Genomic DNA, 24,319 nt, shown 5'->3' with positions numbered 1-24,319 from the left:
GTTCATTATCAGACATATTGAACTGGAAATAATTACTCATGTTTTTCTTCCATCATGATTGGATTATTGCAACACACTTTACACAGGTCTTAGCAAAATCTCACTACAGCAATTGTAAGTCATTCAAAATGCTGCTGCCTGACTTCTGTAAAAAATACCCCAAGTTTCCACACGTGATGCAACTGCTCTTGCTTGCAGTTTATTTTGGAGTGCAATTTAAGATTATTTCTTTGACTTTGTGTCAAAAACAAACACCACACTGTATTAGGGGGCTTCTGCACCCAGTTGTTCCTAGCAGGTTTATGAGGTCCTATGATCAGGATCTGCTGATTGTTTCCCATACTGAGAAGAAGCTAAAAGGAAATAAGCTGTTCTGTTCAGTGACGCCCCAGAGTTTAGAACTCTCCTGAAAAAAAAAAAAAAAAAGCTTTGCTTGCTTAATGTTACAAAACTCAAACCAGAACCCACTACTTTGATCTCAGATTACAACATGGCCTCGAAGACTTATAAAGTAGATAACATGCATGATGGTTCTGTCACCTGCCCTCCGCTTTGGACTCATCAGCAACTTCTTTTAATGCAATTATTATACTCTTCTGCAAATTGCAGCAGACTTTACTCTTATAGTCACTCATCAGTGATTTTTGTAACAGTTGTACAATTGTTCAGTACAAACCTTTGACCTCTCTTCTCATTGTGTGTATGGAAATGCTCTTACTTTCATGACTGAACGTAGCTATGAGTTCTGCTGTTGATTCAATTTTTTCTTCCAATCATATCACCACCTCTAAGATGATGACTCCCCTCTATCCAATCAGTTTTTGATGATTTGTCAGACGTAGCAGCCTCTTTCGATCCTTAGACATCCTTACAATGTCATTTTTTTCATGTCCGCAGGATGTGTCCACCAACATTAAATTGGTGAACACATCAATGTTGTGAAATAAAACATAATCATGCATACAATGATTATCCCATGGAATGATCTCACCTATTAGCTTTGTTAAATTTAGTGCATGACTTTTTTTGGAGAGGCAGTTTGTACATTTTGTTTCTGTTGCCAGATAATTTCATAATAGTAATTTCCTAATTTACCATACTTTAACCAATGATTAATTTACTACCTCTGTTTACTGTTTAACAGTGGTTTAAATTGACATGTGTAAAGTAGAGTCTGTCACGTAAGCCTCCTAAAAATAAAAACTGAATAATGCACAAGCATTGTGTTCGAGCAGGTATTAAAATCCGTTTTGAAGAAAGAAACAATGCTCTTAGCAATATACAACAGGATCATAGGGCATATTTTTAAAAAGCTATGCTTGAGACCACATCTGTGTAAGTGCCAATGTGCAGAAGTGGGGTTATTATCTGTGTCTTAGTGTGCTAGGATGAAATGATTCTCCTCCTCTTTAATAAAGTTTAATTAGCCTATTAGTATTCCATCAAGCAACCAACTGGGAGACAATTTTGCATATTTGGAAGTACTCACAGAGACTGAATTACTAAATAAATGGTAATAACTCTAAACCCACTCACAGCAGTTATTTAGAAGGTATATTAAAACCATCCTGGTAACAAAGTTTATCAGCTTTATGTTAAATTCCCAATGTTTGCGTCGCCTTAATATAAGGTCAGGCAACATGGGCATACCATCTTACATCAGGTTGCCACACATAACACAACAGCCATTTTCACTATTATAAATTGTAATGTAAAACTGTGTTAAGTGCCTTTCTTTATCTAAATAAAGACAAACGCATAAAGAAAAAGACTTTGTACTGTAAGGTTTTGACAGACATGTCAGATTACTCCCTGATGAGTAACTTTCTTATTAAAAAAATGGCTTCAATTAATCAGAATTAATTGAAGCTTATTCTCAAAGTTGATCTCAAAATCAACTTGTTCATTCCACAAACAACAGGGCTAAATAGTTCCCATTTAGCCCTCTTTATAAATGTCTTGGATACACTCCTGCTAAACTGAAGCCTTTGAAATAAACATTAACTTAAGCACTGATGCCTTTAAATATGTTGGATATCATATAATGCACTAAATTAAAACTAATTTAAATCAACAGACACCTGGGACATCAGCACAATAATTTGTTGCACGTAAAGTTTTTTTCAGATAGGACATATTTGTCACACACAGCCCTGTGTTTTTCAAGATTTGTTTTAATATAATTGCAAGGCTAGAAGAGAAGCATATCTATCAACTTGTCTGACAATTTAGTTTTTTTTGTCTGACAATATTAAATTACATATGCCCTATGTGTTCTTACAAACACTACTGTTGTAACTGAAATATGCATTTTTTGAGTTTTTAACCTGCAGTATAATACTGCTTTAACATGTATAAATGAGATGAAAATTGCATTAATGTACTTTTAGATTGGAGAGAAATGTGGTGTGGGGTTTGACACATCCATAAGGACACATGCGTAATTAATGACTGCCACAAAGTGTAAAAACTTTTAATTATATCTTACACTGGAGGATGAGGCAAAAGTCAAGATCTGTGAGCTTTAAAGATTCATGTTTGTGGCCTGCAGCCCGCCTGGAAACTGACTAAAGGTTGAACCGACACAAATTGTTTGCCAAGCGACAAAGCGTGGTTAGTAAAAGGCCTTGGGCATTTTGACAGACATTGTGCAAGAGTGTGAGAAGAGGGTGAAAATTTTTCAGGGTAATTAAAAAGAAAAACCTTCATTTGTTGTACAGCAGCTCCCCTTTTTACTTGTGGCTGTTAACACGCTGTTAAAAATAACATGGCCGTTATTCCTCTTCTTTCAGCTACTTTAATATAAGGTCAGTTTAAAAGTTAATTAGAAGACAAATGGAAGCAAAGAAAATTGATTAAAAAAGATTCTAAAAAAAGCAGGGAAAGTTGAGAAATATTTATACCAATAATTATATGATAACAGGATAAAAGAATAGCTTTCAAATATATTTTTGTAAGCTTCCCAATGTGAGCAATCATTAATTATTTTTGTTAGAAGCAGAAAAATGTTAAACTTGTGTGTGTTGGACAAAGACATACTTATTTAATTTATTTTATTTTTTTTATTCAACACTGTTTCCATCATGTCTCCTAAAGCCAGTATATCCCTACTGTTTACCTTCTGCATTAAAAAGTGGTTGCCAGAAGTTTCTTTGCATTCATTTGTGACTCGAGGGCGATAACGTAGTCTCACCAGACTTAAACATTTACCTTTGCTCAAACAAAATTTCTTTTTGAGCTCTTAAACTTATCAGAAACAAATGAAAGGGAAACACATTCCTGGAGAAATAATGTTATTCAGTGTTCAGGTTGGCTGGCAGCAATGTGTCTCAAAATTAAACCCTTTCTACTTTCTGCCCATACACGCTGTGACCACCTTGCCGTCTGCATTACCCCGCTGTTATCTGTGTGTGTATATGTTTCTACCTAGGCAACCCTATTTCATGCATTTCCTGTTTTATTTGTACTTACTCTCTTCTTCACTATGATGACAGAAATTGCCAACCCACTTCAGGCAACACAGGTTACCTTTGTTTAAACCGTGACAATTACCGACGAGCACCTAAAACGAGTGTCCTCTGCCAGGCGTGTTGTCCTTAAATGCATCTTTGCTCTTTTGCTTTGAAGCTGTCTTCAAAGACCTCTTGATTATTGCTGACATGGTGTCCTATTAAAATTGGTCCGCTGCAAGCAGGAGATCCACAAAGGCTCCTCTTTCAGCAATTCACACAATAAACCATGGATGTGCAGCTGTGTGTGCATATTGGTTGTGTGGCAGTGATGAATATTCTGCTTATAACCGAGAGTCAATAGTGTCTCCCTCCAGATATTTTTCTGCCCTAAGCCACTGTGGTTTCTTCCCTGACATTCAAAATGGAACAGCCTGTTTATCTTCCCCATTCCTCAGTTACAACCACAATAATATGATTTGCTGATGGTTTCAATAATTAATTTTCTGGATGGTGAATCTCTTTCTTCACTGCATCCTCCCAGAGGCTCTGTCTGTGCTTTCATCCCTCCATCATTTGTCTCTGACATCCCTCGCCTTGGTGCCATTCTTGGGCCAAACAGCCAGACCCTGAGGAGCACTCACAAATCGAGGAGTGAAGTGGATTTTAATCTCCTCTTGATCTGTTTGTCTTATGCCTGCCTTGTCCTCCGTCTGGGCTTCCTCAGTAGCCCCCAGGTAAAAGAAGAAACACCTTTTTAATTAGTTTATCAGAGCCTGAAAGCAAAGTTCATTTTTCTAATAACAGTTCAGAATTTGTCCTTTGGGGATGGTTGTCAAAGCTTTTGTTTATTTAATCTCTGACTTGTTTGGTTGCCATTAAGAAAAACAGCACAGAGGGCGAACAGTGGAGAGCAATAGTTCAGTGGGGTCAACACAGAACATAAGACCCGTTTCCAGCTTGGCATCAACTAATTTGAGCTCAATATCTACTCTGACAGGGCTTGTTGGCTCTTTAACCTCTCTGACTATCTTTGGTATCAAATTACTTTGTGTCATCCTGGTATCTGTGCAGAATAGAAGAGCAGAGAGAACGTTATTCCCCATCATATTGTTACTTTTTTAAGTGATAGCATGGCTAGAGAAAAGTTAAAAAGAAGAAAACAATAATTAGGGGGCTAATTGACTTCTGGCTGTAATTGTGAAAGTACATTGTTTCTCACAAGTATAATGTGCTCATTTGCCAGGAACACATGTGGAAAGCTTGTACCAGTTAGATTGTGCAGAAAGTAGCAAATTTGCTCTGCTAGGTGACATTAGCCAGGAACTTTTTTGTTGAGGACATTTTAATGTGCTTCACATTGAAAACCAATGCATACAGAAAACCTTTTGGTTCTAATCTTGCTGCAATTCATACTAGATCCATTCCTGTTTGCAACCCTGCACACTCAACTTTTCTCACTCTTTCATATTTATCTAAATGATAAATGATAGAAATAGGATTAACTTGTATTTAGTACCATACCTTTTTTTTGGTTTTCAAATTAGGTCTCTGCCATAGCCACTGAACTAACCCTTTTAAGCATGTGGGTGTGTGTGGGAAGGTATACTTGCACATATGAACAGCTATTAGACAACCAGAACAGGTCCTCGTCATAAAAATTAAAATGTTTATTTTTTTTTTTTATAATGTGCACATTGGCTCATGAAGAAGCCACTCCATGCTGTAAATAACGGTGTGACAGACTTTAAAACTGTGTAAACTGTATGTGTAAATTTGGACTCTTTTCGAGGAAGATTTTAGCAGGACATATTTTGAGCCTTTGTTTTTCACAGAACTATTTTGAGCAGTCTTCACATTTAAATTGTCACGTCTTCTTCAGATATTTAAAAATTTCCATGTGTTTGTCATCCTTGTAAAGTACGGTATTGTCAGACTGTTGATTACTCAAACTGTCTCCTCTGGAGACGTACTCCTGGTTTCCCTATTGGAAAAATTCTCTAAATTATTTTTTCAAACACAAATTGTCAGAAATCAACCATAAATCCTCAACACCTCAGGAATACCTTGCAAGTATTTCCACAGTATGACAACTTAACAGATAAAAAAAATAACTACAGAAACCATTAACTTGCAGTTACGAAATTATGCATTTGTTAAAATATTTAAGTATTGTTTTTTTGTTTGTTTTTTTGTGGAGAAACTGCAATTAATAATAATCTGCTGATTGAAGTGAGCATCATGCACCACTGGCTACGCTTTAAGTTACTTTTTCACCAATTTAGGTATAGTGCTGTTCAATTTAATTCAACCACAGTAAATGTATTTGCAGTAAAAAAAATTTTTTTTGACTGTAATTTATAATTTGTTGTACCAAAAACAATATTTTTGCAGATAATTATCACATTTCTTTTTGTATTGTAAAGGTGAAGTACAGTGTGACTGGAGGAAATATCAAATCAGTTTGATGCTGGTGAAAGTGTCTCTGATTGACAGGAATATGCTGATTATAGAGGTTTTGGATTTGAGGCACATGCAGGAATAGCTGAAGCCTGAATTAGCTGATGTTGCTGAGGATTTCCTTCCAGAGCTCAAGAAAGAAAGAATTCAAATTACCTTATATTTGAAAGTTTAAAAGGGGCCTCAGTTTGTGTGGAAGAGATTTATTTTGTGTGCTGTAATTGTACTGACAGATTGGAGTTAAATCTGTCAGTACAATATATTTTTGAGTTTGATTGTGATTTCATTTTTGCTGAATGCTTTAAACAGTATTGTTCTTGTAAAAGGTTCATTGTTAAAATACACATTCTTCGGTGTCTAACAGGTGAAGAGCAAAAAGCTAAATTATGGATGGATGGGACAGAAACATGCAGAGAGTATGGACAGGACAAGCTGTTTATACTTTCATTACACTGAACAATATTGTGAAATATGTAGCTTAATTCATTTAACAGTGATATTTTCATTATCTCTTTATATGACATAGTTTTCACGTGTACTAAGTCATGATTTATTTGTCACATACATATTTAAATGCATATTATTCTAGAGATTTGCTTTTACTGTAACATGTGAAAAGTACATTTTTAATATATAGATATAGAGTGAAGCAATTATAATCCATGCATAAAAGAGTTTATGTTGAATAAAAACCTGACGTGCATGAAATGCCATCACATAATAATGTTTGGAAATTTTTAAAACCTTACATATTTACACATATACTTTAACTGGGCTTTAGCTTGAAGACTTTATCTTTGGTCTTCTTGTTCAGTCAGATGAATCTTATTTTTCTCAGCAGAGCATTGGATGTCGGCAGCACATGTATTTTCTTTTATGCGTTTCCTGTTTTCTCCAAGCATGAGCTACCAACCAAGACGAATATTGATCTCCCCCCACAGCATTATAAAAAGAAATCTGGCCAGATGGCAGCTGGGTTGACAGCAACAGCAGAGTGTTCAAAGCAAATATTATTACAACAGTGAAAAGTACATCCGACATGCCGTGGCAAAGGCAACAGAATCTTAAAGTCAAATTGCAAAAGTCATGTAGTTTGGCCGTGCGGGAGCAGTTTGACAGCGTACGATTTGAGACTCTAACATTATGACCACTGAGAGATAACAGGGCTCATCTTGTTACAGTCATTGAAATGTTTCGGGTCGACATAGTTTATTTATATAGTTCCAATTCAAAAATGTCATCAAGACACTTTGCAGAGCAAATTGATATAGATCATGTACAATTACTGTTTATGTAATTCAGTTCAAAACAAATGTAATTCATCTATCCATCAATTTTCTATAATTCTCTTATCCTTGGGTTGCCTGAGGGTGGGTGCCTAACCCCAGAGCTCAGTAGGCAATAGGTGGGGCGAACCCTTGAAGGGGCAGTATTCTCGTATCATAATCAAGTAACTGTTACTTTTTCGTTGTTGTAAAAATGCTATATTTCTACCAAGTATGACTTTTAAAAAATTACTTCCAACTTTAACACGGTGAAATTGGGCCTCTGTCTCTAAAAACGTATCCTTCTGAAACTCTGCCTTCAGGACGTCATCACAACATGCCTTCTCTAACACTTTCACAACCTTTTTACCAGAGTAGCTCTTATAATGAGCTCAGCACATGTTCAGTTCCGCCAGGTGTTTACTTCATGCTGCTGGCTAGTCTGAAGGAGCTGAATGAGGGCGTTGTGGGACAGGACTGCTCTGTGAGGTGGAAGATCAAAAGCTTGGTCCAATGGGCATCAAGGCAACACTCCAGATATATTTTTGATCTGAGAATAAAATCATAGCATGATGTCAAACTCAAAAAAGTAAATTTGACATAATACTGCCCTTTTAAAAGGTCACCCCTTCATCACAGAGCTCAGAAGGATTCAGTTAATCTCCAATCCTTCAGTCAGATCCAGACCCAGCTCTGCACAGACTAATTTAATAGTGATTTACTAACAATAGAGTCAAAGTGAGATGGTCATAAAATTCCTCTTGGTAAAAACATGTCTAAAAAAACTGATTTCATTAACTTGTCACTTTACAACAGCACGGCCTCTTAAGCAAGCATGGGGCGACAGTGGACATGTGTTCTTCCTATACTCTGAAGGATTGGGTCTCTATATAAACTGCCACAGGAGAGAACCAAAAATATCACAAAGACTTGAGGTATTTATCGAGCCCTCCAGAGTGAAACAGACATGTTGCAGTCAAACCAAACAGCATTAGGATCAATCTGCTCTCAGAGGCACAACAAACACTTATTCAGCAGTAGGCTGGAGGTCATAACAGCATGGCTCATTGATGTGAAAACTGAAAAGCTCAGCAAACTAAACCCATTTCTTTAAATTCATTCGGCTTAAATTCATGTAAAGAATGTGTCGGCCCCTTTTTAATGACCTGCTTGTGTCATTGGCTCTTGTTAACTTCAGCTAAGGCTCTGCCAGGTTTCTCTATCTGGCACGCACAAGGTGCATTGATGGTGGCACGTGTGAAAAAGGCCATTTCTCTTCTGTACAAATACTTTCTGTAGCACTTAAGAGCATGCATAAATTCTCTCACCCCTGATTGTATTTTATATGAGCTATAAAGTGTAGTTTTCTTAATTTGAAAGTCAAACTGGAGGTTTCTCCTCTGCTAAGCTGTGGCAGTCAGGCCGGTATTGGAGAAAAAAGCTCCATTTTCCCATCACTCTTCCAACTGTTCCACATTTTATTCTCCTCTTAACTTTTGGTACTTGGAAAATGTGATAGTGGCTCATGTCTTTTTTTTTTTCCTTTTTCTTTTTTTTCTTTTTTTGAGTCTGCAGAATCTTTTGGCAACTAGTTCCCTTATTTTGCACTTGGTCATAAAATAATCTTCAAGGTTCACTTAAGTTAAAGTTTTATATAACTTAAGAGTTCAACTGCCATTCTTAAGTTGGCCCTTGTACTTGCATTATAAATCTGATTTGGTTTAGTTTAATGCATTTTAACAATGTTGTCAAACTTATTCAAGACTTTCCTTGAAAAGACATTCACATTTTTCTTGGTAAATAAAGGTGAAACGAATAAATACAATAAAAGTAGCACTGATATGCTGCTTGTGAGTAGTTGCAGTAAAACCACAATTTTGTCTGTAATCCTTTTTCTCCAATACCTGAGAACTCAACTCAAATTTTAAGTACCATACTTCCCTATTTTTTTTCTACTTTTTGCTGTCTGAAGAGTTCAACTTTATTCTTGAGTGCTTAGTTGAAGATTTCTTTATCCTTTTTTTAAAAAAATGATTAGTTTGTGCCATATATGGGCATTTGCTTGGGCTGCAAAGCTTTCCATTTCATCTGCTCCTTTATACACTGGAAAATTTTATGCATATCCAAAGAATTAAAGGTGGCAATGAAAAGTATTTTGCTCTGTTTTAATTAACTTTTTTTAAAAACACATTTTTGTCTATTTTGAACATGAGTTGTTTGTTTTTATTTCCTCTTATTAGTTGTGTAGCTTTTGATTACAGCTGCATTTTGAAGGGGCTTCTTAAATATTTTAACTTAAATAGTTGTTGCAGAGGTTCTACCAAACAACTTTTATTGTATTTTGGCCTGTGCTTGTATCTTAAGAACCAAGAGGCAGTTATAGGTTTCCAGCAGTTGTGTTTACTGGAAAAGAAAATACTACCTGCAGTACCGGATATAACCGTACTCATAAAAGTAATGGATCAGTTGTTGATTATTTTGGATCCCTGTATGTAATAAAAATCTATTAATTTGTTCTCAGATCCAACAACACAATCACAGCACTTTATGTTTGCACATCAAAGACGCAACAGATCTGAAAATGGTTTGACTGTTATTGCAGATATGCTTAATCGTCCTTAAAATGAACCTATCAGATAAGGCTAATTAAAGAAAAAGGACACACCAGCCTCAATTGCGATTTCTTTGTCAACCAGACATGCATGTGTTGATCAGTGAGAAGGGAATAAGCATGGTGAAGCTTTTTTTTTTTAGTGTTGCTTGTTATCAAATCAAATTTGATGGGTAGCAGATGAAGATTTTACACAAATCAATGAAAATGTAAAAAAATTTAGGTGAGGCTTACAGACAAAGTTGTCCTTGTCACTTGAAAGCAAATTTCTATGCAGCAAGACAAGCCGGATTTCTTGCGCATATCAATTGATCACGCAGATGAGAAAAACGCGATGCTTTAGATTAGAAGGATGAGAGGGGAATGACAGCAGATGAGAGAATCGTATTAAGGAGAGTGAAGGAGGGGTGGCAGCATGTGCTGCAGTGCTTCTGCATTACAATTGATCGACTGCTTTAACCACCAGTGCTGCTCACTGAAGCTTTAAATAGATGGATAAAACTCTCTGTTGGTTGCTTCTCCTCCCTGCCTCCTTGATGCCTTCCTCATCCTTTCACATTCACCTCCTCTCCTTCTCTTTCCTTCTTTATTGGCTCTGCTGTTTACTCCTGTTTCCTGTTTCATTTATCTCCTTTCTGGCGCTCCTTTGCCTTTTAATGCAAATTTTTCTTACTGACTCCAGTTATCTATGCTTTTATTCTGCTTTCTTCTTTTCTTGTGCTGTCTCTGCCTCATCCTTACATTTTCTTTCACTTTGAGTTTTCATGAAAAAAATTTTTTAACTGATCTTTATAGCTTCTAAAGGATGTTCAAACATTTCATTTCACCTTCAGCTCAGTCTTTTAAGTTAAGTTCTATTAACACAAAAATTAATCGATTATGGTCACTGCAGATAACCTCTCATACTTAGTCTGGTTCTGGCAAAGGAGTCAGTCTATGGCTGCTGTCGCCACATGCTAGCTCACAAAGAGGAAATGCAGCCAACTTAACCTGTCAATGAAAATGACTGGGCTTCCTTAGATGGACCACTTTTGAAATCACATTATCAACTAATCTTGACTGTGCTGTATTGTAACCTGGACCCAGCAAGAATGGATATAAAAAACTGTTTATGTTTTGCCCCGCTTTAATACGTCAAAACACCAAATAAATGTTAACATCAGAGAAAAGTTTGCCGAATTAATACAAAATGCATTTGTATGTCATGAAGCGGGGTGAGGGTGTTATGTGTTTTCAATCACAAAGTCCCATTTTAATCAGGTAATCTTCAGTTGTTATTAAAATGCTGCGTAGAAAGCATAACTTAAAAGAAATTTGACTTTGTGTCCCAGAGCTGCTGCCGCTAGTCTGTGTTAGCTGTGCGGGGCGCCGCGGGTGAGATCTGTGGATGATAAACAAATGGGATAAATTGTATAGCGATTTAATAATTTGCTCATGTTTTAGATTTTACCGTAAATATCAAGACACATTGATGGTGTGGATTTTTTTTTCATTCAAGTTCAAGACGCTGGAAGAATCTAATATTACTTAAAGAATAGATTGAACTAGGGGACAAAGAGCAAATTATTTACAGCATGTTACAGGTAAGTTAACAAAAATCTTGTTTTGAAATAGGTTATTTGCTAAGTTGTTTTATCTGCAGACACAACACCATGTTTAGATCATTTTATTATGTTTTTGTTTGTCTGTACTGCAATGATACAGGATTAAAAAAAACAACTGGATTAAATATGAATTTGTATAATATTCCTAAAAAGACGGCTGAAACTCAACAAATCTATTCAAAACCTCTGAATCTGCTTTAGTGCTTGCACCATTTTGCTTCTTTTTTTAGTTTTGCTAGAGAGTAGTAATCCTGACTTGTCCTCCACTTCCCCTCTAACCACATACAAGCCTCATCTTTTTTCCTCAATCTTTTTGCTTTCACTTTGTCCCCTAGTAGTCTTCAGCTCTCATTCCCTCGCAGCAGTAATGCCATTTTTCAGCTAAGTGAAATGAGATGGGTTTTCTCCAGTGCTAGACAGATGGAGGTGAGGACAGGTCCAAATCAGCAAGCAATTGAAGCACTCTGCACCACAGACTTATCTTCTCTATGCTTCAAGGAATTATGACAGAGCAAACAGCCTTGCAGATGTGCTTTTACGTGTTTGTGTGGACTGTAAAGAGAGAGAAAATGTGTTGCTCAGTTATGATCAATGTACACAAAAAAGTCTCCCCTTAACCATTTTCACTGGGTTGATGGTTCCTTTTCATCACAGTTGGGAAAAAAAAAAAAAGCAGCCTCAGATGTAGCATGTCGACAACCTAGGCGTCATCTGTAAGGTGAGAGAGGAAATTACAGCATAGGATCAAATATTGGCACAAAATCCTCTCAAGTCTGTATTTCTAGCCAGTCTGACTCTAATAAACATAAGCAGGTTGTTTGATCAGGTTGGAAACCAGGTGATGTTCACATCCGACACCAGCAGCAGCTGAAACACAACCCATTAGGTCCCTAATGGAGTCTAGGCAGGTATCATTCCTTGATGTTAGGAGCCAGATGGTAATGACTCGTACATAACACAGGTCTTTGATCTTTAAACTCTGTACTCGGTCTCATTTAACTTGGGCGTTTTATATAATTGAGCCATTTCAGATTGCCCTCCCTGGACAGAGTTTAAAACTCACTTTGTCTTTGATCTGATTTTACCAGCATTGACATTTTATTCAGGCCTTTGCACTTCTGTAACACATGTCTGTTAAACATTCCTGATAAAATCACTGTGATCAGTAGTGGTCATTTCACCTGCAAATGTTGGGGCACTTTCTTTTGTTTTATTTTCTTTTACTCTTGATTTTTTCATCTCCTTTGCCTTATTTTATCTATTTTTAGTCAAATAAAAGTATGGGAATTTTTGCTGTTGGAGACAATTCTCAGAGTCAGTGAGTTGTTTTAATCTTTTGACAGCTATCTTTAACACCAGCCAGTCGTTCTTGCCTGCTGTGGCTTTTATGTCACACTAGAGATTGATTTGCAGAATGAGATTAACGCTCTGAGAAAATAGCCCTCATTAAGCAGCTCACAACACAGAAAGCAGAGCGTTTTCCTCATACCTTTCATCGTTTTTCTTCTTTGCCATTTCCTCTGACTCATTATTTTTCTGCCTGCTTCAGTTAGTCGAAGGTTAGAGTCTACGAGCTGTAAAATCAGGAGAACAGTTTGATGTTTCGCTGCATCAAATTTTAACTCCAGAACCACAATGTGCTGATCCTCCTGGTCTGCATTTTCTTTTGTTTTTTGTTTTTTTGTTTTTTTTTTGCAAACTTACTTTTGCAGCTCAGAGGTTCAGTTTTGTCCGTGCTGTTCCTTGTTAGGCCCTGATGCAACCAAGGATTCGTGTTTGAGAGTTCGCTGTCCTCCTCACAAAGTGTGCATCAGCCATGACTTCCAGACCGCCATCTGCACTAATAACAAGCAACCTTCACACAGGTAAGAGTCAGTCGGACTACATTGTGAATATAAAACAGCATAAGAAAAATACTAAGAACATTTAGCTGCAAATGATAAAAATTGTTTTATCTATAAACACTGAACACTGGATGTTTGGATGTTGATTTGATGAACAATAAAGATTTGTGGAGCTTTTATTTATTTTTTCTTTCCAGTGTTTTCAGAATAAACATTTCTGAATATAATTTACAATAATAATTACCTTCACTTCGTTTTACCTTCGTTTTGTTTTTGTTTTTAATGACTTTATTATAGCCCCAAGGTGGAAAAATTGGGTCAACATTTTGGCAAGGGCATCACCTCATATTCATAGGCTCAATTCACAAAACAAAAAAATTAAAAAAAATCATAATTTTTTGTCACTTTGCAAGGTTCTAATTCATATCAGGAGCAACTGTTTAAGAATCACAGAAATCCACTATACATCAGATCAAATAATCAAATTCATGGCAATGATATTAAACTCTGTGGCAAGAATAGATTCAGTGACACACAGTCCAGTCTGAATGTAAATTTAGTTGATATCAATGCAAAGAAGCTCAGTAGGTTCCCTACAGTCACTGATTTTGCAGCAATCTCTTCTCCTTAGAGAGCACATGGCAACAGTGGACAGACCATCAAGCTGACTATGCAGCAATCCCACACACTGAGCGAGCTTGTGACGATGGTTCAAAAGAGTGATGCCAATTTACCAACATGAGACTCGTTCTGCTGGACTAGGCATAAAGTGAGGGACCATATATTGTGACTGACTGGGGATTTTCCATCTCGGGCAGAAAGCAACACTCAAAAAAAATAAAAAACTTGGCCTAGGACCCGTTTCTATGGTATATAGTTTATTGTGCATGCAGCTCCATTAGTGGACAGGTCTTGGAAAGAAAAATAGTTAAACAGAGAATGGCTGGGTAAGTAGACAAACACAGAGACTATGCATACTTTGTTTCTTTAGTGTCTCTGTCTAGGAAAGAGTCGAGGTCAAAGATATGCAGAAGTTATTGCGGTAACTGTATTCAAAAACAAAAGGAATCTGTTTAAGACTAGGACTGTCTTCAATTCCATGTAAGTATAAAAAAAATTATGTTTTCACCTAAAAGGTTTTGAAATTACATTCCCATCTTTGATTGAGTGCAAAATTATCCTTCAAAAAATATCTGAAAAGTGTGACATACATTTGTATTGAGCCCGGATCTTATGTTGCACAAAGTACAGTGCAACATATAACTTTAGAAGTCACATGTTTGGTGATTTCAACAGCAAATTTGGTTGACTTGAATTTATGATGATCATATACTTCTCCTTTCCAAATTTTCCAAATATAAAGGGTCATACATAATGAAATCTCTTTATTGTATTTTATTAAATATTTGTGTAGAAGTAAGGCAAATTTAGTTAAGAAGATGCATCATATTCTAAAAAGTTGGAGTTAGACAAATTGCTCAGAAGTATTGCAAAAACTTGAAGCTCATTATCTTAAACACATCTGGGTTACAGTCTTTTCACAAAAGTGTGAAATCCAGCTGTGTTTTGTGCTAAAATCTTTTGACAGTCACATGCAGTCCACTGACGGATGCGTGCATACATATTCTTCTTACAGTACCAATTAATTTTAATCACACTATCTGTTTGCTCCATCACCACCCAATTTGTTTGCGTTTTCAACCATTGTTAATTTTTAAGGATTTTCAATTTCTCAGTTCAACAAGCATTTTCTCAAAAAAGAAATTGGAGCACATTTATTTTTTTTCTCTCCCTCTCTGTATTGAATGTAATTGATTTTGCCAAGTCATTAGTTCCCAAGAATCTTGGTCTTACTCCTTTCCTTTCTGCTACATTCATTACAAGTCCTATTTGGCGGTTAATATGTTAGATTATTCATCTGGAATTGGTGTTTTCCCAATAGTATCGTTCACTGAATCTTGATGTATAAATATATTATTTTTTTCCATGAGATAAATTAGTTGTAGTAATTAGCATAACACATATTTATTGTCCTCCCAGAAGACAAATCTGAACTTGGGTTCTGCAAATATTTGCAGATATTGTGCAATACAGAGGGTTTGCACCCTGGTGGCGGGTGTAATGTTTATTTAGATGTTATTCACTGCTTGAAGGCATTCATACATACACTGCTTACTTTTGTAATTCTACCCAAATCCGTGCACAGATTAATTTTCGTCTTTTCTGAGGAGCTGTCAACACAAACATAAAAGGCAGATTTGCTTACAGTATTTTTGCAACAGAAACAGAAAATTAACATCACAGTCATTTACATTATCAGCAAGGTGCGGTTTAACAACCAGGAAGATCAGAAAATTAAATCATGGACTGTTTTTAGTGTCTTGCAAAAAAAATTCCAGTCTTTCAGTATTTTCTTATGTCATTACATAACAAATACAAACTGTACATTTAAGATGACACATCAGCATATAAAATTGCACACATTTTTCACATTTTTTGTACAAATAAAATATGTATAAGTGTGATGTGCTTCTATTTCGGTGTTTGCTAAAAAACAAAAAGTCAAGCCAGCTGCCTTTAGATTTCACAGCTGTTCTGTGAAGGGCTCAAATGCTTCCCATAGAAAACATTATTGAACAAACGGCATCAGACCAAGGAACCAAGGAACACACCAGATGGGACAGGGATAAAATTGTAGAGAAGTTTACAGTGGAACGAGGTTATAAATCCATATCCTAAGCTTTGAATAGCTCACAGAGCTCTGTTCAATCCATCATGTGAAAACAGAGTAAAGGACCTAAACTGATTGATTCTGAGCAATCAAGGAAGAAGCCAAAAAACTTGAGTCAACTCTTCAGGAGCTACAAAGATCCACAGCTCAGGTGGAAGAACCTAATGACGAGACAACTATTAGTCTTGCACTCCACTTAAGTCAAAGAAGCCACAAGAAGCCAAATTTGCAGTTTTCTGCGAGTCACTTAGGGCGCAATGGAGACAAGACAAATATTACATGTGGTTAAAAACCAATGTTGCACATGCCTCTGAAACATGGTGGTAGCAGCATCAGGCTGTGGGGATGCTTTTCTTCTGCAGGGACTCACGGAGTGGGAAGAATTGAAATAAAACAAATAGACGTATCAGAGAAAAGTAAAACCATGTATTCTCTTTCTTGCACTTTACATTTACAGAAAGCACATTGTGTTTTTTTGTTGTTGCTTGAGAAAATACATAAATAAGTTCAGGGATTACAAATACTTAGACTGAGCATTGTACATTATTTATCTCAGTTTTTCAGCATATTCTCACAAATATCTACCAAACACAGATTCATGTCATTAACTTACACCAGATTTTCACAGATTATTCAAAACAATAATCTTATTACTGAGCCATCTTCACCTCCTGCAGTGGTTAATCTTCACTTTTCATATGTCTGTGAAAAAGTCTGTTTGGCTCTCATTGCAGCCGTGCTCGATGGATCAGGCACCAGGGTGTTCAGTAGAGCACTTAGATAGAAAATTGCGACCAGATTTGAATCAGACATAATTATAGTGGTTGTTGAAGAGGCCTCATTGGACCAATCAGGATCTGCTTCATCTGACCCCGACAACCAGAGACACTTTCTCTGTAAAGAAGTGATTCTGTTTGAAAACTTTAAATGGCTGTAGCATTCTGGCTGTTAAATTATTTTCACACACACACACGCACACACATATATATTTAATGTATCCTTTCTGAAGTGCTTGGCATTTAGCATGGTAATATTTTTGTCCTATGTTTCATGTACATTCTGGTAACCTTTTATAAAAAAAAATAAATAAATAAAAAAAACTTTCAGACTCATTAACTTCTAAAATACGTTATCTGTTTCTCTCCTCCGCAGTGTGAAAGCCAGGAAAGGCAGCGTGGGCCACAGGCATGGGGTTGAACCTGGACCTGCGGGAAAGTGTAGACTCTGCTCAGCATCCCAGTCATCTCCTGTATGTGGCTCTGATGGACACACCTATTCCTCTAAAGTGAGTTTGGAATTCATATTTTTTTGTTGAACTTTACCCTCAATTTTTCTCTTGTTCTATTTCTTCACAAAGCAATTACATAAAATCCATCAAGCTACTGATAAGTAAATGCAATCAGACTTTTCTGTAACATCTTGTTTCCAACTCCTTCTCTTTACCTGCTTCAAAATCTAATTCCTGTTTTTGTTCATTGTCAATTGTCTGAGATCTCTCCATACTTTGTTGGCTTTAACAGAAAATCTCTGTGAGTCTGGTAAATGCTGTAACTGAGGACAAAGACCATTTTAAGAAGTCTTTTCATCTGCTAGAAGTCATATTTTAACAGTTCATGAAACTGCCTGACTCTAATTTCCAAGTGCTAACTCAAAGCTCATAATCTTGTGCGAACAACATAACAGGCACACAATTTCATGATCCAGGAAAAACGTCAAAGATTAACCTTTGTGATGAGTCAGGAAGTCAGTGAAAGGAGGAAGATCAGAATTAGTGTGAAGACTGATAGCCAATACTGAATATAAAGGGTATAGATAAAAGAGAAGCTTTGTCCTTGATGTAACACTCCGTAAATTCTTATTGACATCAGCTTTTATGTCTCCGTATTGTCCTTGTATTCAGTCATTTGGATGGAAGGAGTGAAGCCATACAAGTGAGCAGTATTAGACTTCACTGAAGTGCTGTACACGGCTAAATCAAAGTCATGCTGGAGCTTGAAAAGTGCCAGAGTAGTGTTAGTCTTAGTTTTACTCAGTTATTCATGTAGTTCTAATCACAGACTTTGCCTAAATGCTTAATAGTGTTGAAGGATAAACCACACTTTTTGTTTTAAAACACAGACATGGCATCATTTCTCTGTTCCTTTAAGAAGACTTTCAGCTTTTGGCCCATCTATTTTACAAAGCAAATAGCAATTATAATTTATTGATGCAGCAAAGCCTCGGAGTTTCCATAAATAATCTCAAACCATCCATAAATAAAAACAAATATCTCACATTTGATTCAGGACAGAGCAGTGTGCAGTACGTTTTGCTCCTTCATCATTTTACACATCAGTAGTTTTATTCAGACAGTCATCTGCTTCAAATTGTTCTGCTGTTTGTTTTATGTGATTGAGTTAAATTAAATGAGACATTTGAACACTTCCATGATCAATTAACTGTGTAAATCATAAAAACACCTATAAATGAAATTAAACTGATATGTAACTGGTTTAATAACATGGTAGCAAATGAAAGACACAAAATAGCACGTTGTGGGTAATAGGTATAGAAACTGAGAGAGGTCAAAAAGACGTCTAGCCCTACAGTGTACTCTTTATCTGGGAGTGTTCCCCATTTGTGTTGTGTACAATGATGAGTAATATTTCAGGACATCTGGATTTAGACCGTTGCAATATTGTAAAAATGTACAACATGAATATAAAAGATTATATAAATTACTTTAAAAAAAGATGTATGGTTTATTAACTTTACAACAAGTTCAGGAACTCTTCAGAGAAAGAGATGATGAGTTCTGTTTTTGTGGACATTTCTTTCTGTTCTTTCAAAGATTATATTACGTGGCAGCAGATTTCTTATTTTTCTTTTTCCAGCTTTTAGGAGATGCTAAATGTACAATGAAATCTGTTTCTCAAACACCAGGCATCTAAATAAATAAACATAGAAACAAATGATTTTCTACAAATGTTTGCATTGTACCGCAGTTAAATGCAACTGCCTACAAAGATAATTTTTGCTTGGCATTGCGCATAAATTACTCTTTCAATAGCATTGTGATTTATGCTGATGCACAACCTCTTCCTTTCTCTTGTTTCTGCTTCTCCCTCATACTAGATCCGATCCTAGCTTATTTATTACGCAAACAGTCTAGTGTTCATTCCCTCCTCCAGATCAGAGGTTTAGGATTTTAGATGTCCTTTGTCAACTCTTGATTTCATTTGGGATTTATGTTTATCTGTGGCTGGTCCAGATTATCATTCTGGCTATTTACCACTGTGTCTATTTCTCTCAGTCTCTGTACAGGTTTAAATAGACTTTGCAACACTTTGTTTTAAAAGTGCACCTACTTCACAAAGATGAGCATATTCAAACTGTAGCAAACATAATCTGAATTGTAATTAATTTCTACTTTAGTAAGCCAGTGATATCACTTCTTTGAGAAACTGAAACACATGTGACATCATGGAGTCTGGATGTCCTATCCACACCACTCATGTCTCCTCTTCACACTGACTTTGCCTTTTTTTTTTTTATGCCAGTTGACTTCCTTTTCACATTTGTCATTCTAGAAGTATAAACCACCAGAGAATGACTCAGCCTGTGTTTGAAAAGAGGCAGGAAGTACACCTCCTTAATGACCTGTCTGTCTGAGAGCCAAGAGTGTGTTCAGTAGAAGGAGGAGAAGTGCTAAAGGAGAAACAAGAGAAGCAACAAAAGGCAGGAGGTCTGGGAAATCCCTCTGCTCTCTGCGGCAATTTCAGGTGGAGGGTTCAGCTGGCTGGTGGAGTGATGAGTCCCTGTGGTCCAACTTAAACTCTGTTCACCATTGAGCTGCTGGTCTCAAGCTTATTCATGTTTTATTATTACATTACATGCATCCTTTGTCACAACCACACACTCTCACGCACACTCTATATCCTATTAAGAGGACGGTGCTCTTATCTCCTGAGAGGATTCAGTTAAATCCATTACTTCCCCCCTCCTAAATCATCTTTTAGCCTATCCCCTTCATTTTTTTCCCCTTCTCTCTCTTTCTCTTTTTCTTTCCAACCACATTAGGTGTTAAAATACTATTTCATCAAAACCACATTAACCTGTGGAGAAAGACAAACATAAAGATTCATGGGGCTTGTCTGTGTGCTGACAGTGATTAGAGGAGGTCATCCATTTCCAGGACTTTCTCACTGCTTCTCGGTCTCCCTCCTCCAATAGCTAATTCAATACGTTGGAAGCAGAATAGAGCACGGCTCCTTTGTCAACAAATTTCATTAAGCAACATTAGCAGTGATATCAAAGAGGTGGCAGGGAGGAAAAGATGGATCTAAAATTAGAACATTGGAAATGAGAGTGCTCGCAGGATAACGCCAAGGAGTGATATGTGCATGGAGGTTCATGCACAGTCATGGTCTCACACTTAAAGATCTCCTCGTCATCATCTTGCAAACAGAATTTACATAACTCATTTCATTTTTCATTATTCCTTTTGGAATGGTCTTGTAATTGGATTTTTTTTCTTCAACATGTCCAAACAATTTCGTTCCCTCCGCTTACCTGAAATAAGATTTGTACTGTTAAATTACATTCAGAAGTGCTCAATCTTTTCCTCTTTCTTTGCATTAGATTTGTACTGCCATAAATTATAAAATGTCACTGGGCATCTCTGTGACTGCGGGTGCGTCTACATGGCTGACTAATAGACACATCTGTTCATCGAAGATAAATGACTTTCCCTGATGTAGCAAATATTCCCCGTAATCAGCACAACTCCAAAAGTTTGACATTTAAGTGTTTGCTATCTTGTAGTCAGATTTGTTGAGTGGTCGTGAATAATTTTCCCTGGTAAGAGCTCTCCAGAATCCATTGTATTTATTTTTATCAGTGTCAGAATTTTATTCTAATCATTCAAAGATTTATTCATGTATTTTCCTCAAATTGATTTTTGGAACTTCTCACATGCTGGTGGATTATTAAATATTCACATGCTAAAAAGTTAAAATCTGCTTCACAAATGTTCAATAAATTATCTATTTATCACAGATTTTTGCATTTTAGATTTTTCTTTTTTTTTTTTAAAGCTACATTTAAGGTATTGTTTAGCTTGCAAGGCTAGAGTTTGAAAATTTCAAAGCAAGTAGAATTATATTTGCATTAAAAGAACTTATATGCGTTTATCACAGCCATGGCAAATACTGCCATTTAATAGCACAAATAACTTCTTTGGTTTGGAAGCCTTACTACTCCAAATATTGACACTGTTATTTATATGTACCCTAATTTTGTTAATTGCACAAAAAGCTGCCACATAAGTGGTTAAAAAGTGATGTAGGACGGTGGATAACTGAATGTTCTTCCGTCAGGGAACATTCCCTTGGGAAAGACAGATTTTTCCTGTCACATTATTGTTTAGAGTCTCCCATCACTTTTGTTCAGTAGCTGAGTCAGATGTCTTTATATCACAAGGTTGCTTTAATCTTCTGGGATTAATAGAAATGTTTACTCTTTTGTTGTCCTTCCAGTGCAAATTGGAGTTTCAAAGCTGCTTGTCTGGGAAGACGATCTCAGTTAAATGTGATGGACAGTGCCCTTGCTTACCTGGTCAGGAGTTCAGCAAACCATCACATAATACAGAGAAGGCTGGTAAGTACAGAGCATCCATGGCCGACTTTCATCTAGTTGGAGAAATAAGTAGGTCAGTTAAGCAGTTCCTTATCTGTCTTTTGTCTCTGCGTGTGATTTAATGAGTGCTTTGAACATAGCCTGTAGATTATTGAGGACGTTGTAGGAAATCAGGGTAAAGAGACAAAGGGATGACTGAAGAAGATTTATCTTTTTCCAAGTCACTTTGAGGACCAAAAACTCACCATTGTGAGAACTCATTGGTGATTCCCAGTGTTTTCCTTTTCTTTCCCCTCCCCTGTCATCCTTCCCTTTACTTGTGTTATTTTCTCCCTCTCGCATCTCTAGCCCCCGCAACCCCCCATTATGTGACAGCTGCAGGAATTGGTGATGGAGTGAGTGTGTGTGTCTTATTGTTTGTCATGAAAATGGGATTTCGGCAGATGGATGGAGGGATTGTGGTGGAGAAATGCAATCTAAAAGAAAGTAGCGCCGAAAAGGATGGATTGTTATTTTTACAGGCTTCCTTTATCTTGAGCAGGGAGGTTGGGGAGGTGGTGTTACTGAATTTGTTGTAAATATCTGTTTGTCCCTCCATCCATCCGTCTGTGTGTCTGTCTGTCCCAGCCTTCCAATGCAGATCTATTCTAATCAGCCTCAGATTAGGGGTGTTGATGTCGGTGCCAAGGTTCATCACACACATTTTCATGCAAACGGAAATTGTCTCCTAATTAAGGGCAGTACTGACTTTGTCTTGCATCCAGTTAAAGCCTGAATGATGGAGAGAACTAGGATTGATGCTGTTATAGAAAAGTGTTTCACCTGCTTGACTTCTGTCACATTAATTCCCACCTGTCTTTGCTCAGATTAAACTATAATTATGTGTTCAGTTTACTGGGAGCATGGTTATTGGGGTAAACAGTGTTTTTGTCAGGAGAAACAAGTCTATTTATAAATCGTAGCAAATAATTACTTTTTTTTTACCTCTTTAACCCTTGATTACACTCTTATTTATGTTTCAAATTCTGTTCCTTTATTTATTTATTTATTTTGCTAAATCTTTCTACACATTTCAGAGCAGACGGTCTTCAAACTATTTACCAGACAGCAGGTTTGAAAGTTTGTACACTTGGAGGTGGCAGAAATTTTTCAGTTTCACATTAGATCAACAAGGCAAAATGGTAAATAGATGAGGATAGCAGTAAGTGAAGAAAAATTTCTCTATGCATCACATTGCATTCCCATGGAAACAGTTAAATGATTGTGGTGGTGTGATATGTGCAATCAATCCTCTGGGTTTACTGAGTTGCAGGTTGCAGCTGGATTTGAACATTTGCAGCAGAGTCTCAAATATCAAACCTGCACATTCAGAGTCAGAAACCTATTTTTAAAATCAAACACCTTTTACCTGTCATATTTCGTTCAGTGCTGTTTATTCCTGGACATTTATATCCTGCAAAAATAAAACCATAAGGCAAAAATATGTTAAAGGTAAAGTGCTGTGTTTTAGATTAATTGCACAGTAGGCTGTACTAAATATCAGCAGTATTGTCAGTAATGTTGACAACACTGTAACGTGTTACACTTAGTAACGTGTTACTGACGTCGGACCACTTTTTTCAGTAACGAGTTGCTATTTCATATCCAATAGTCAGACTACAGTTACTTATCAAAATCATTTTGTGTTTCTGTGCGTTACTATTTTTCTTTTGAAATTTAATTTTATTTCCTCTACACGTCTTGTCGAGTGATCGCCGTTTATATGCGCCAGTATCAGCAGCGACAGAGATGTAAACAATGGAGGGAGGAGGGAGATGCGCATTTTGTTGGTAGAAAAACAGGAACTACTTTGAGTTTCTGTTCCCAAGTCCGATTATTATAAGCGGCTGTGAGCATTTTTCTTTCTTTTTTTTTTCTTAAAGTTGTTAGCAAATTTAATGAGTCACGGGTTGCGCTTTTTGGGCTCGTTTTTGAACGTGAAGTTGCTCATTTGGGCTTGGAAATAAGCAGACATAAACCCCAGAATGTGTCTGACCTCCAATTAGTTTTAGTCAGGCTCTCCCTGTCCATAATTTCCCGGATGATCCGTCCCGCTGTGTCTTTGTTAATGTCAAGTTAATATATTACCTGTCAATTACGTTGAGCTATCCAGAACATTGGAAACATCGAGACTAATATGAACAGCGCAATAAACGTGAAAACAGCCACGAATGAACGAGTCCATAAAGTTGTGCAACCAAATGTCATTATAAGTGTCACAAATCTGTGCAGCAGCCATTTGAATTGTGGAACCGCTGGAGGAGCTCTAACACCAAACGCAGGGCCGTAACCACAACCTGGAGGCTGGGGGAGGGGAGGGGTAAAATCCTTCTAAGAGTTTTAAAGACAATACAAAAAACATGCACAAATTACTAACGTTTTGTTTTTTTTTGTACTGTAACCATTAAAAAAAAATCTTCCCTTCAGTTCAACCTTATAAGTGGAGACACATTATTGCTGTTACAATTATAAAATATTGTTGTCATATGGACCTTCAACTAAAGGAGGGCCAGGAATGTTTCATGGGTCCCTTTTACAATAGAAACAAATTGATGTACCAAACCACACTAAAACAAGCCTTGACATAGCACTCAATGGAAGTGAGGCATTTGAAGCTTATAAATGACAAATTTCCAAAAAAATCAGAAAACCTTAAAATGCCCTAGAGTACATGCAGTTCTTTAGCAGCATTACAAGTCT

The 24,319-nt window shown here is 36.7% G+C and overlaps 1 protein-coding gene across 3 annotated transcripts in view; it reads left to right on the top strand.

Annotated features, from left to right (window-relative positions):
* spock1 (SPARC (osteonectin), cwcv and kazal like domains proteoglycan 1) overlaps positions 1 to 24,319 on the top strand; it is a 135,342-nt gene that overhangs the window by 93,208 nt on the left and 17,815 nt on the right. For all 3 annotated transcript variants that reach the window (XM_044127140.1, XM_044127143.1, XM_044127141.1), the window contains 3 exons: positions 13,140 to 13,254; positions 17,117 to 17,249; positions 21,481 to 21,601. In XM_044127140.1, the coding sequence (XP_043983075.1) occupies positions 13,140 to 13,254; positions 17,117 to 17,249; positions 21,481 to 21,601 (369 nt within the window). The remainder of the gene's footprint in view (positions 1 to 13,139; positions 13,255 to 17,116; positions 17,250 to 21,480; positions 21,602 to 24,319) is intronic.

The sequence above is a fragment of the Gambusia affinis genome, linkage group LG09, assembly GCF_019740435.1.
Source record: "Gambusia affinis linkage group LG09, SWU_Gaff_1.0, whole genome shotgun sequence".
In the NCBI taxonomy this organism is placed as follows: domain Eukaryota; kingdom Metazoa; phylum Chordata; class Actinopteri; order Cyprinodontiformes; family Poeciliidae; genus Gambusia; species Gambusia affinis.
This window is presented reverse-complemented; position numbering and strand designations above follow the sequence as displayed.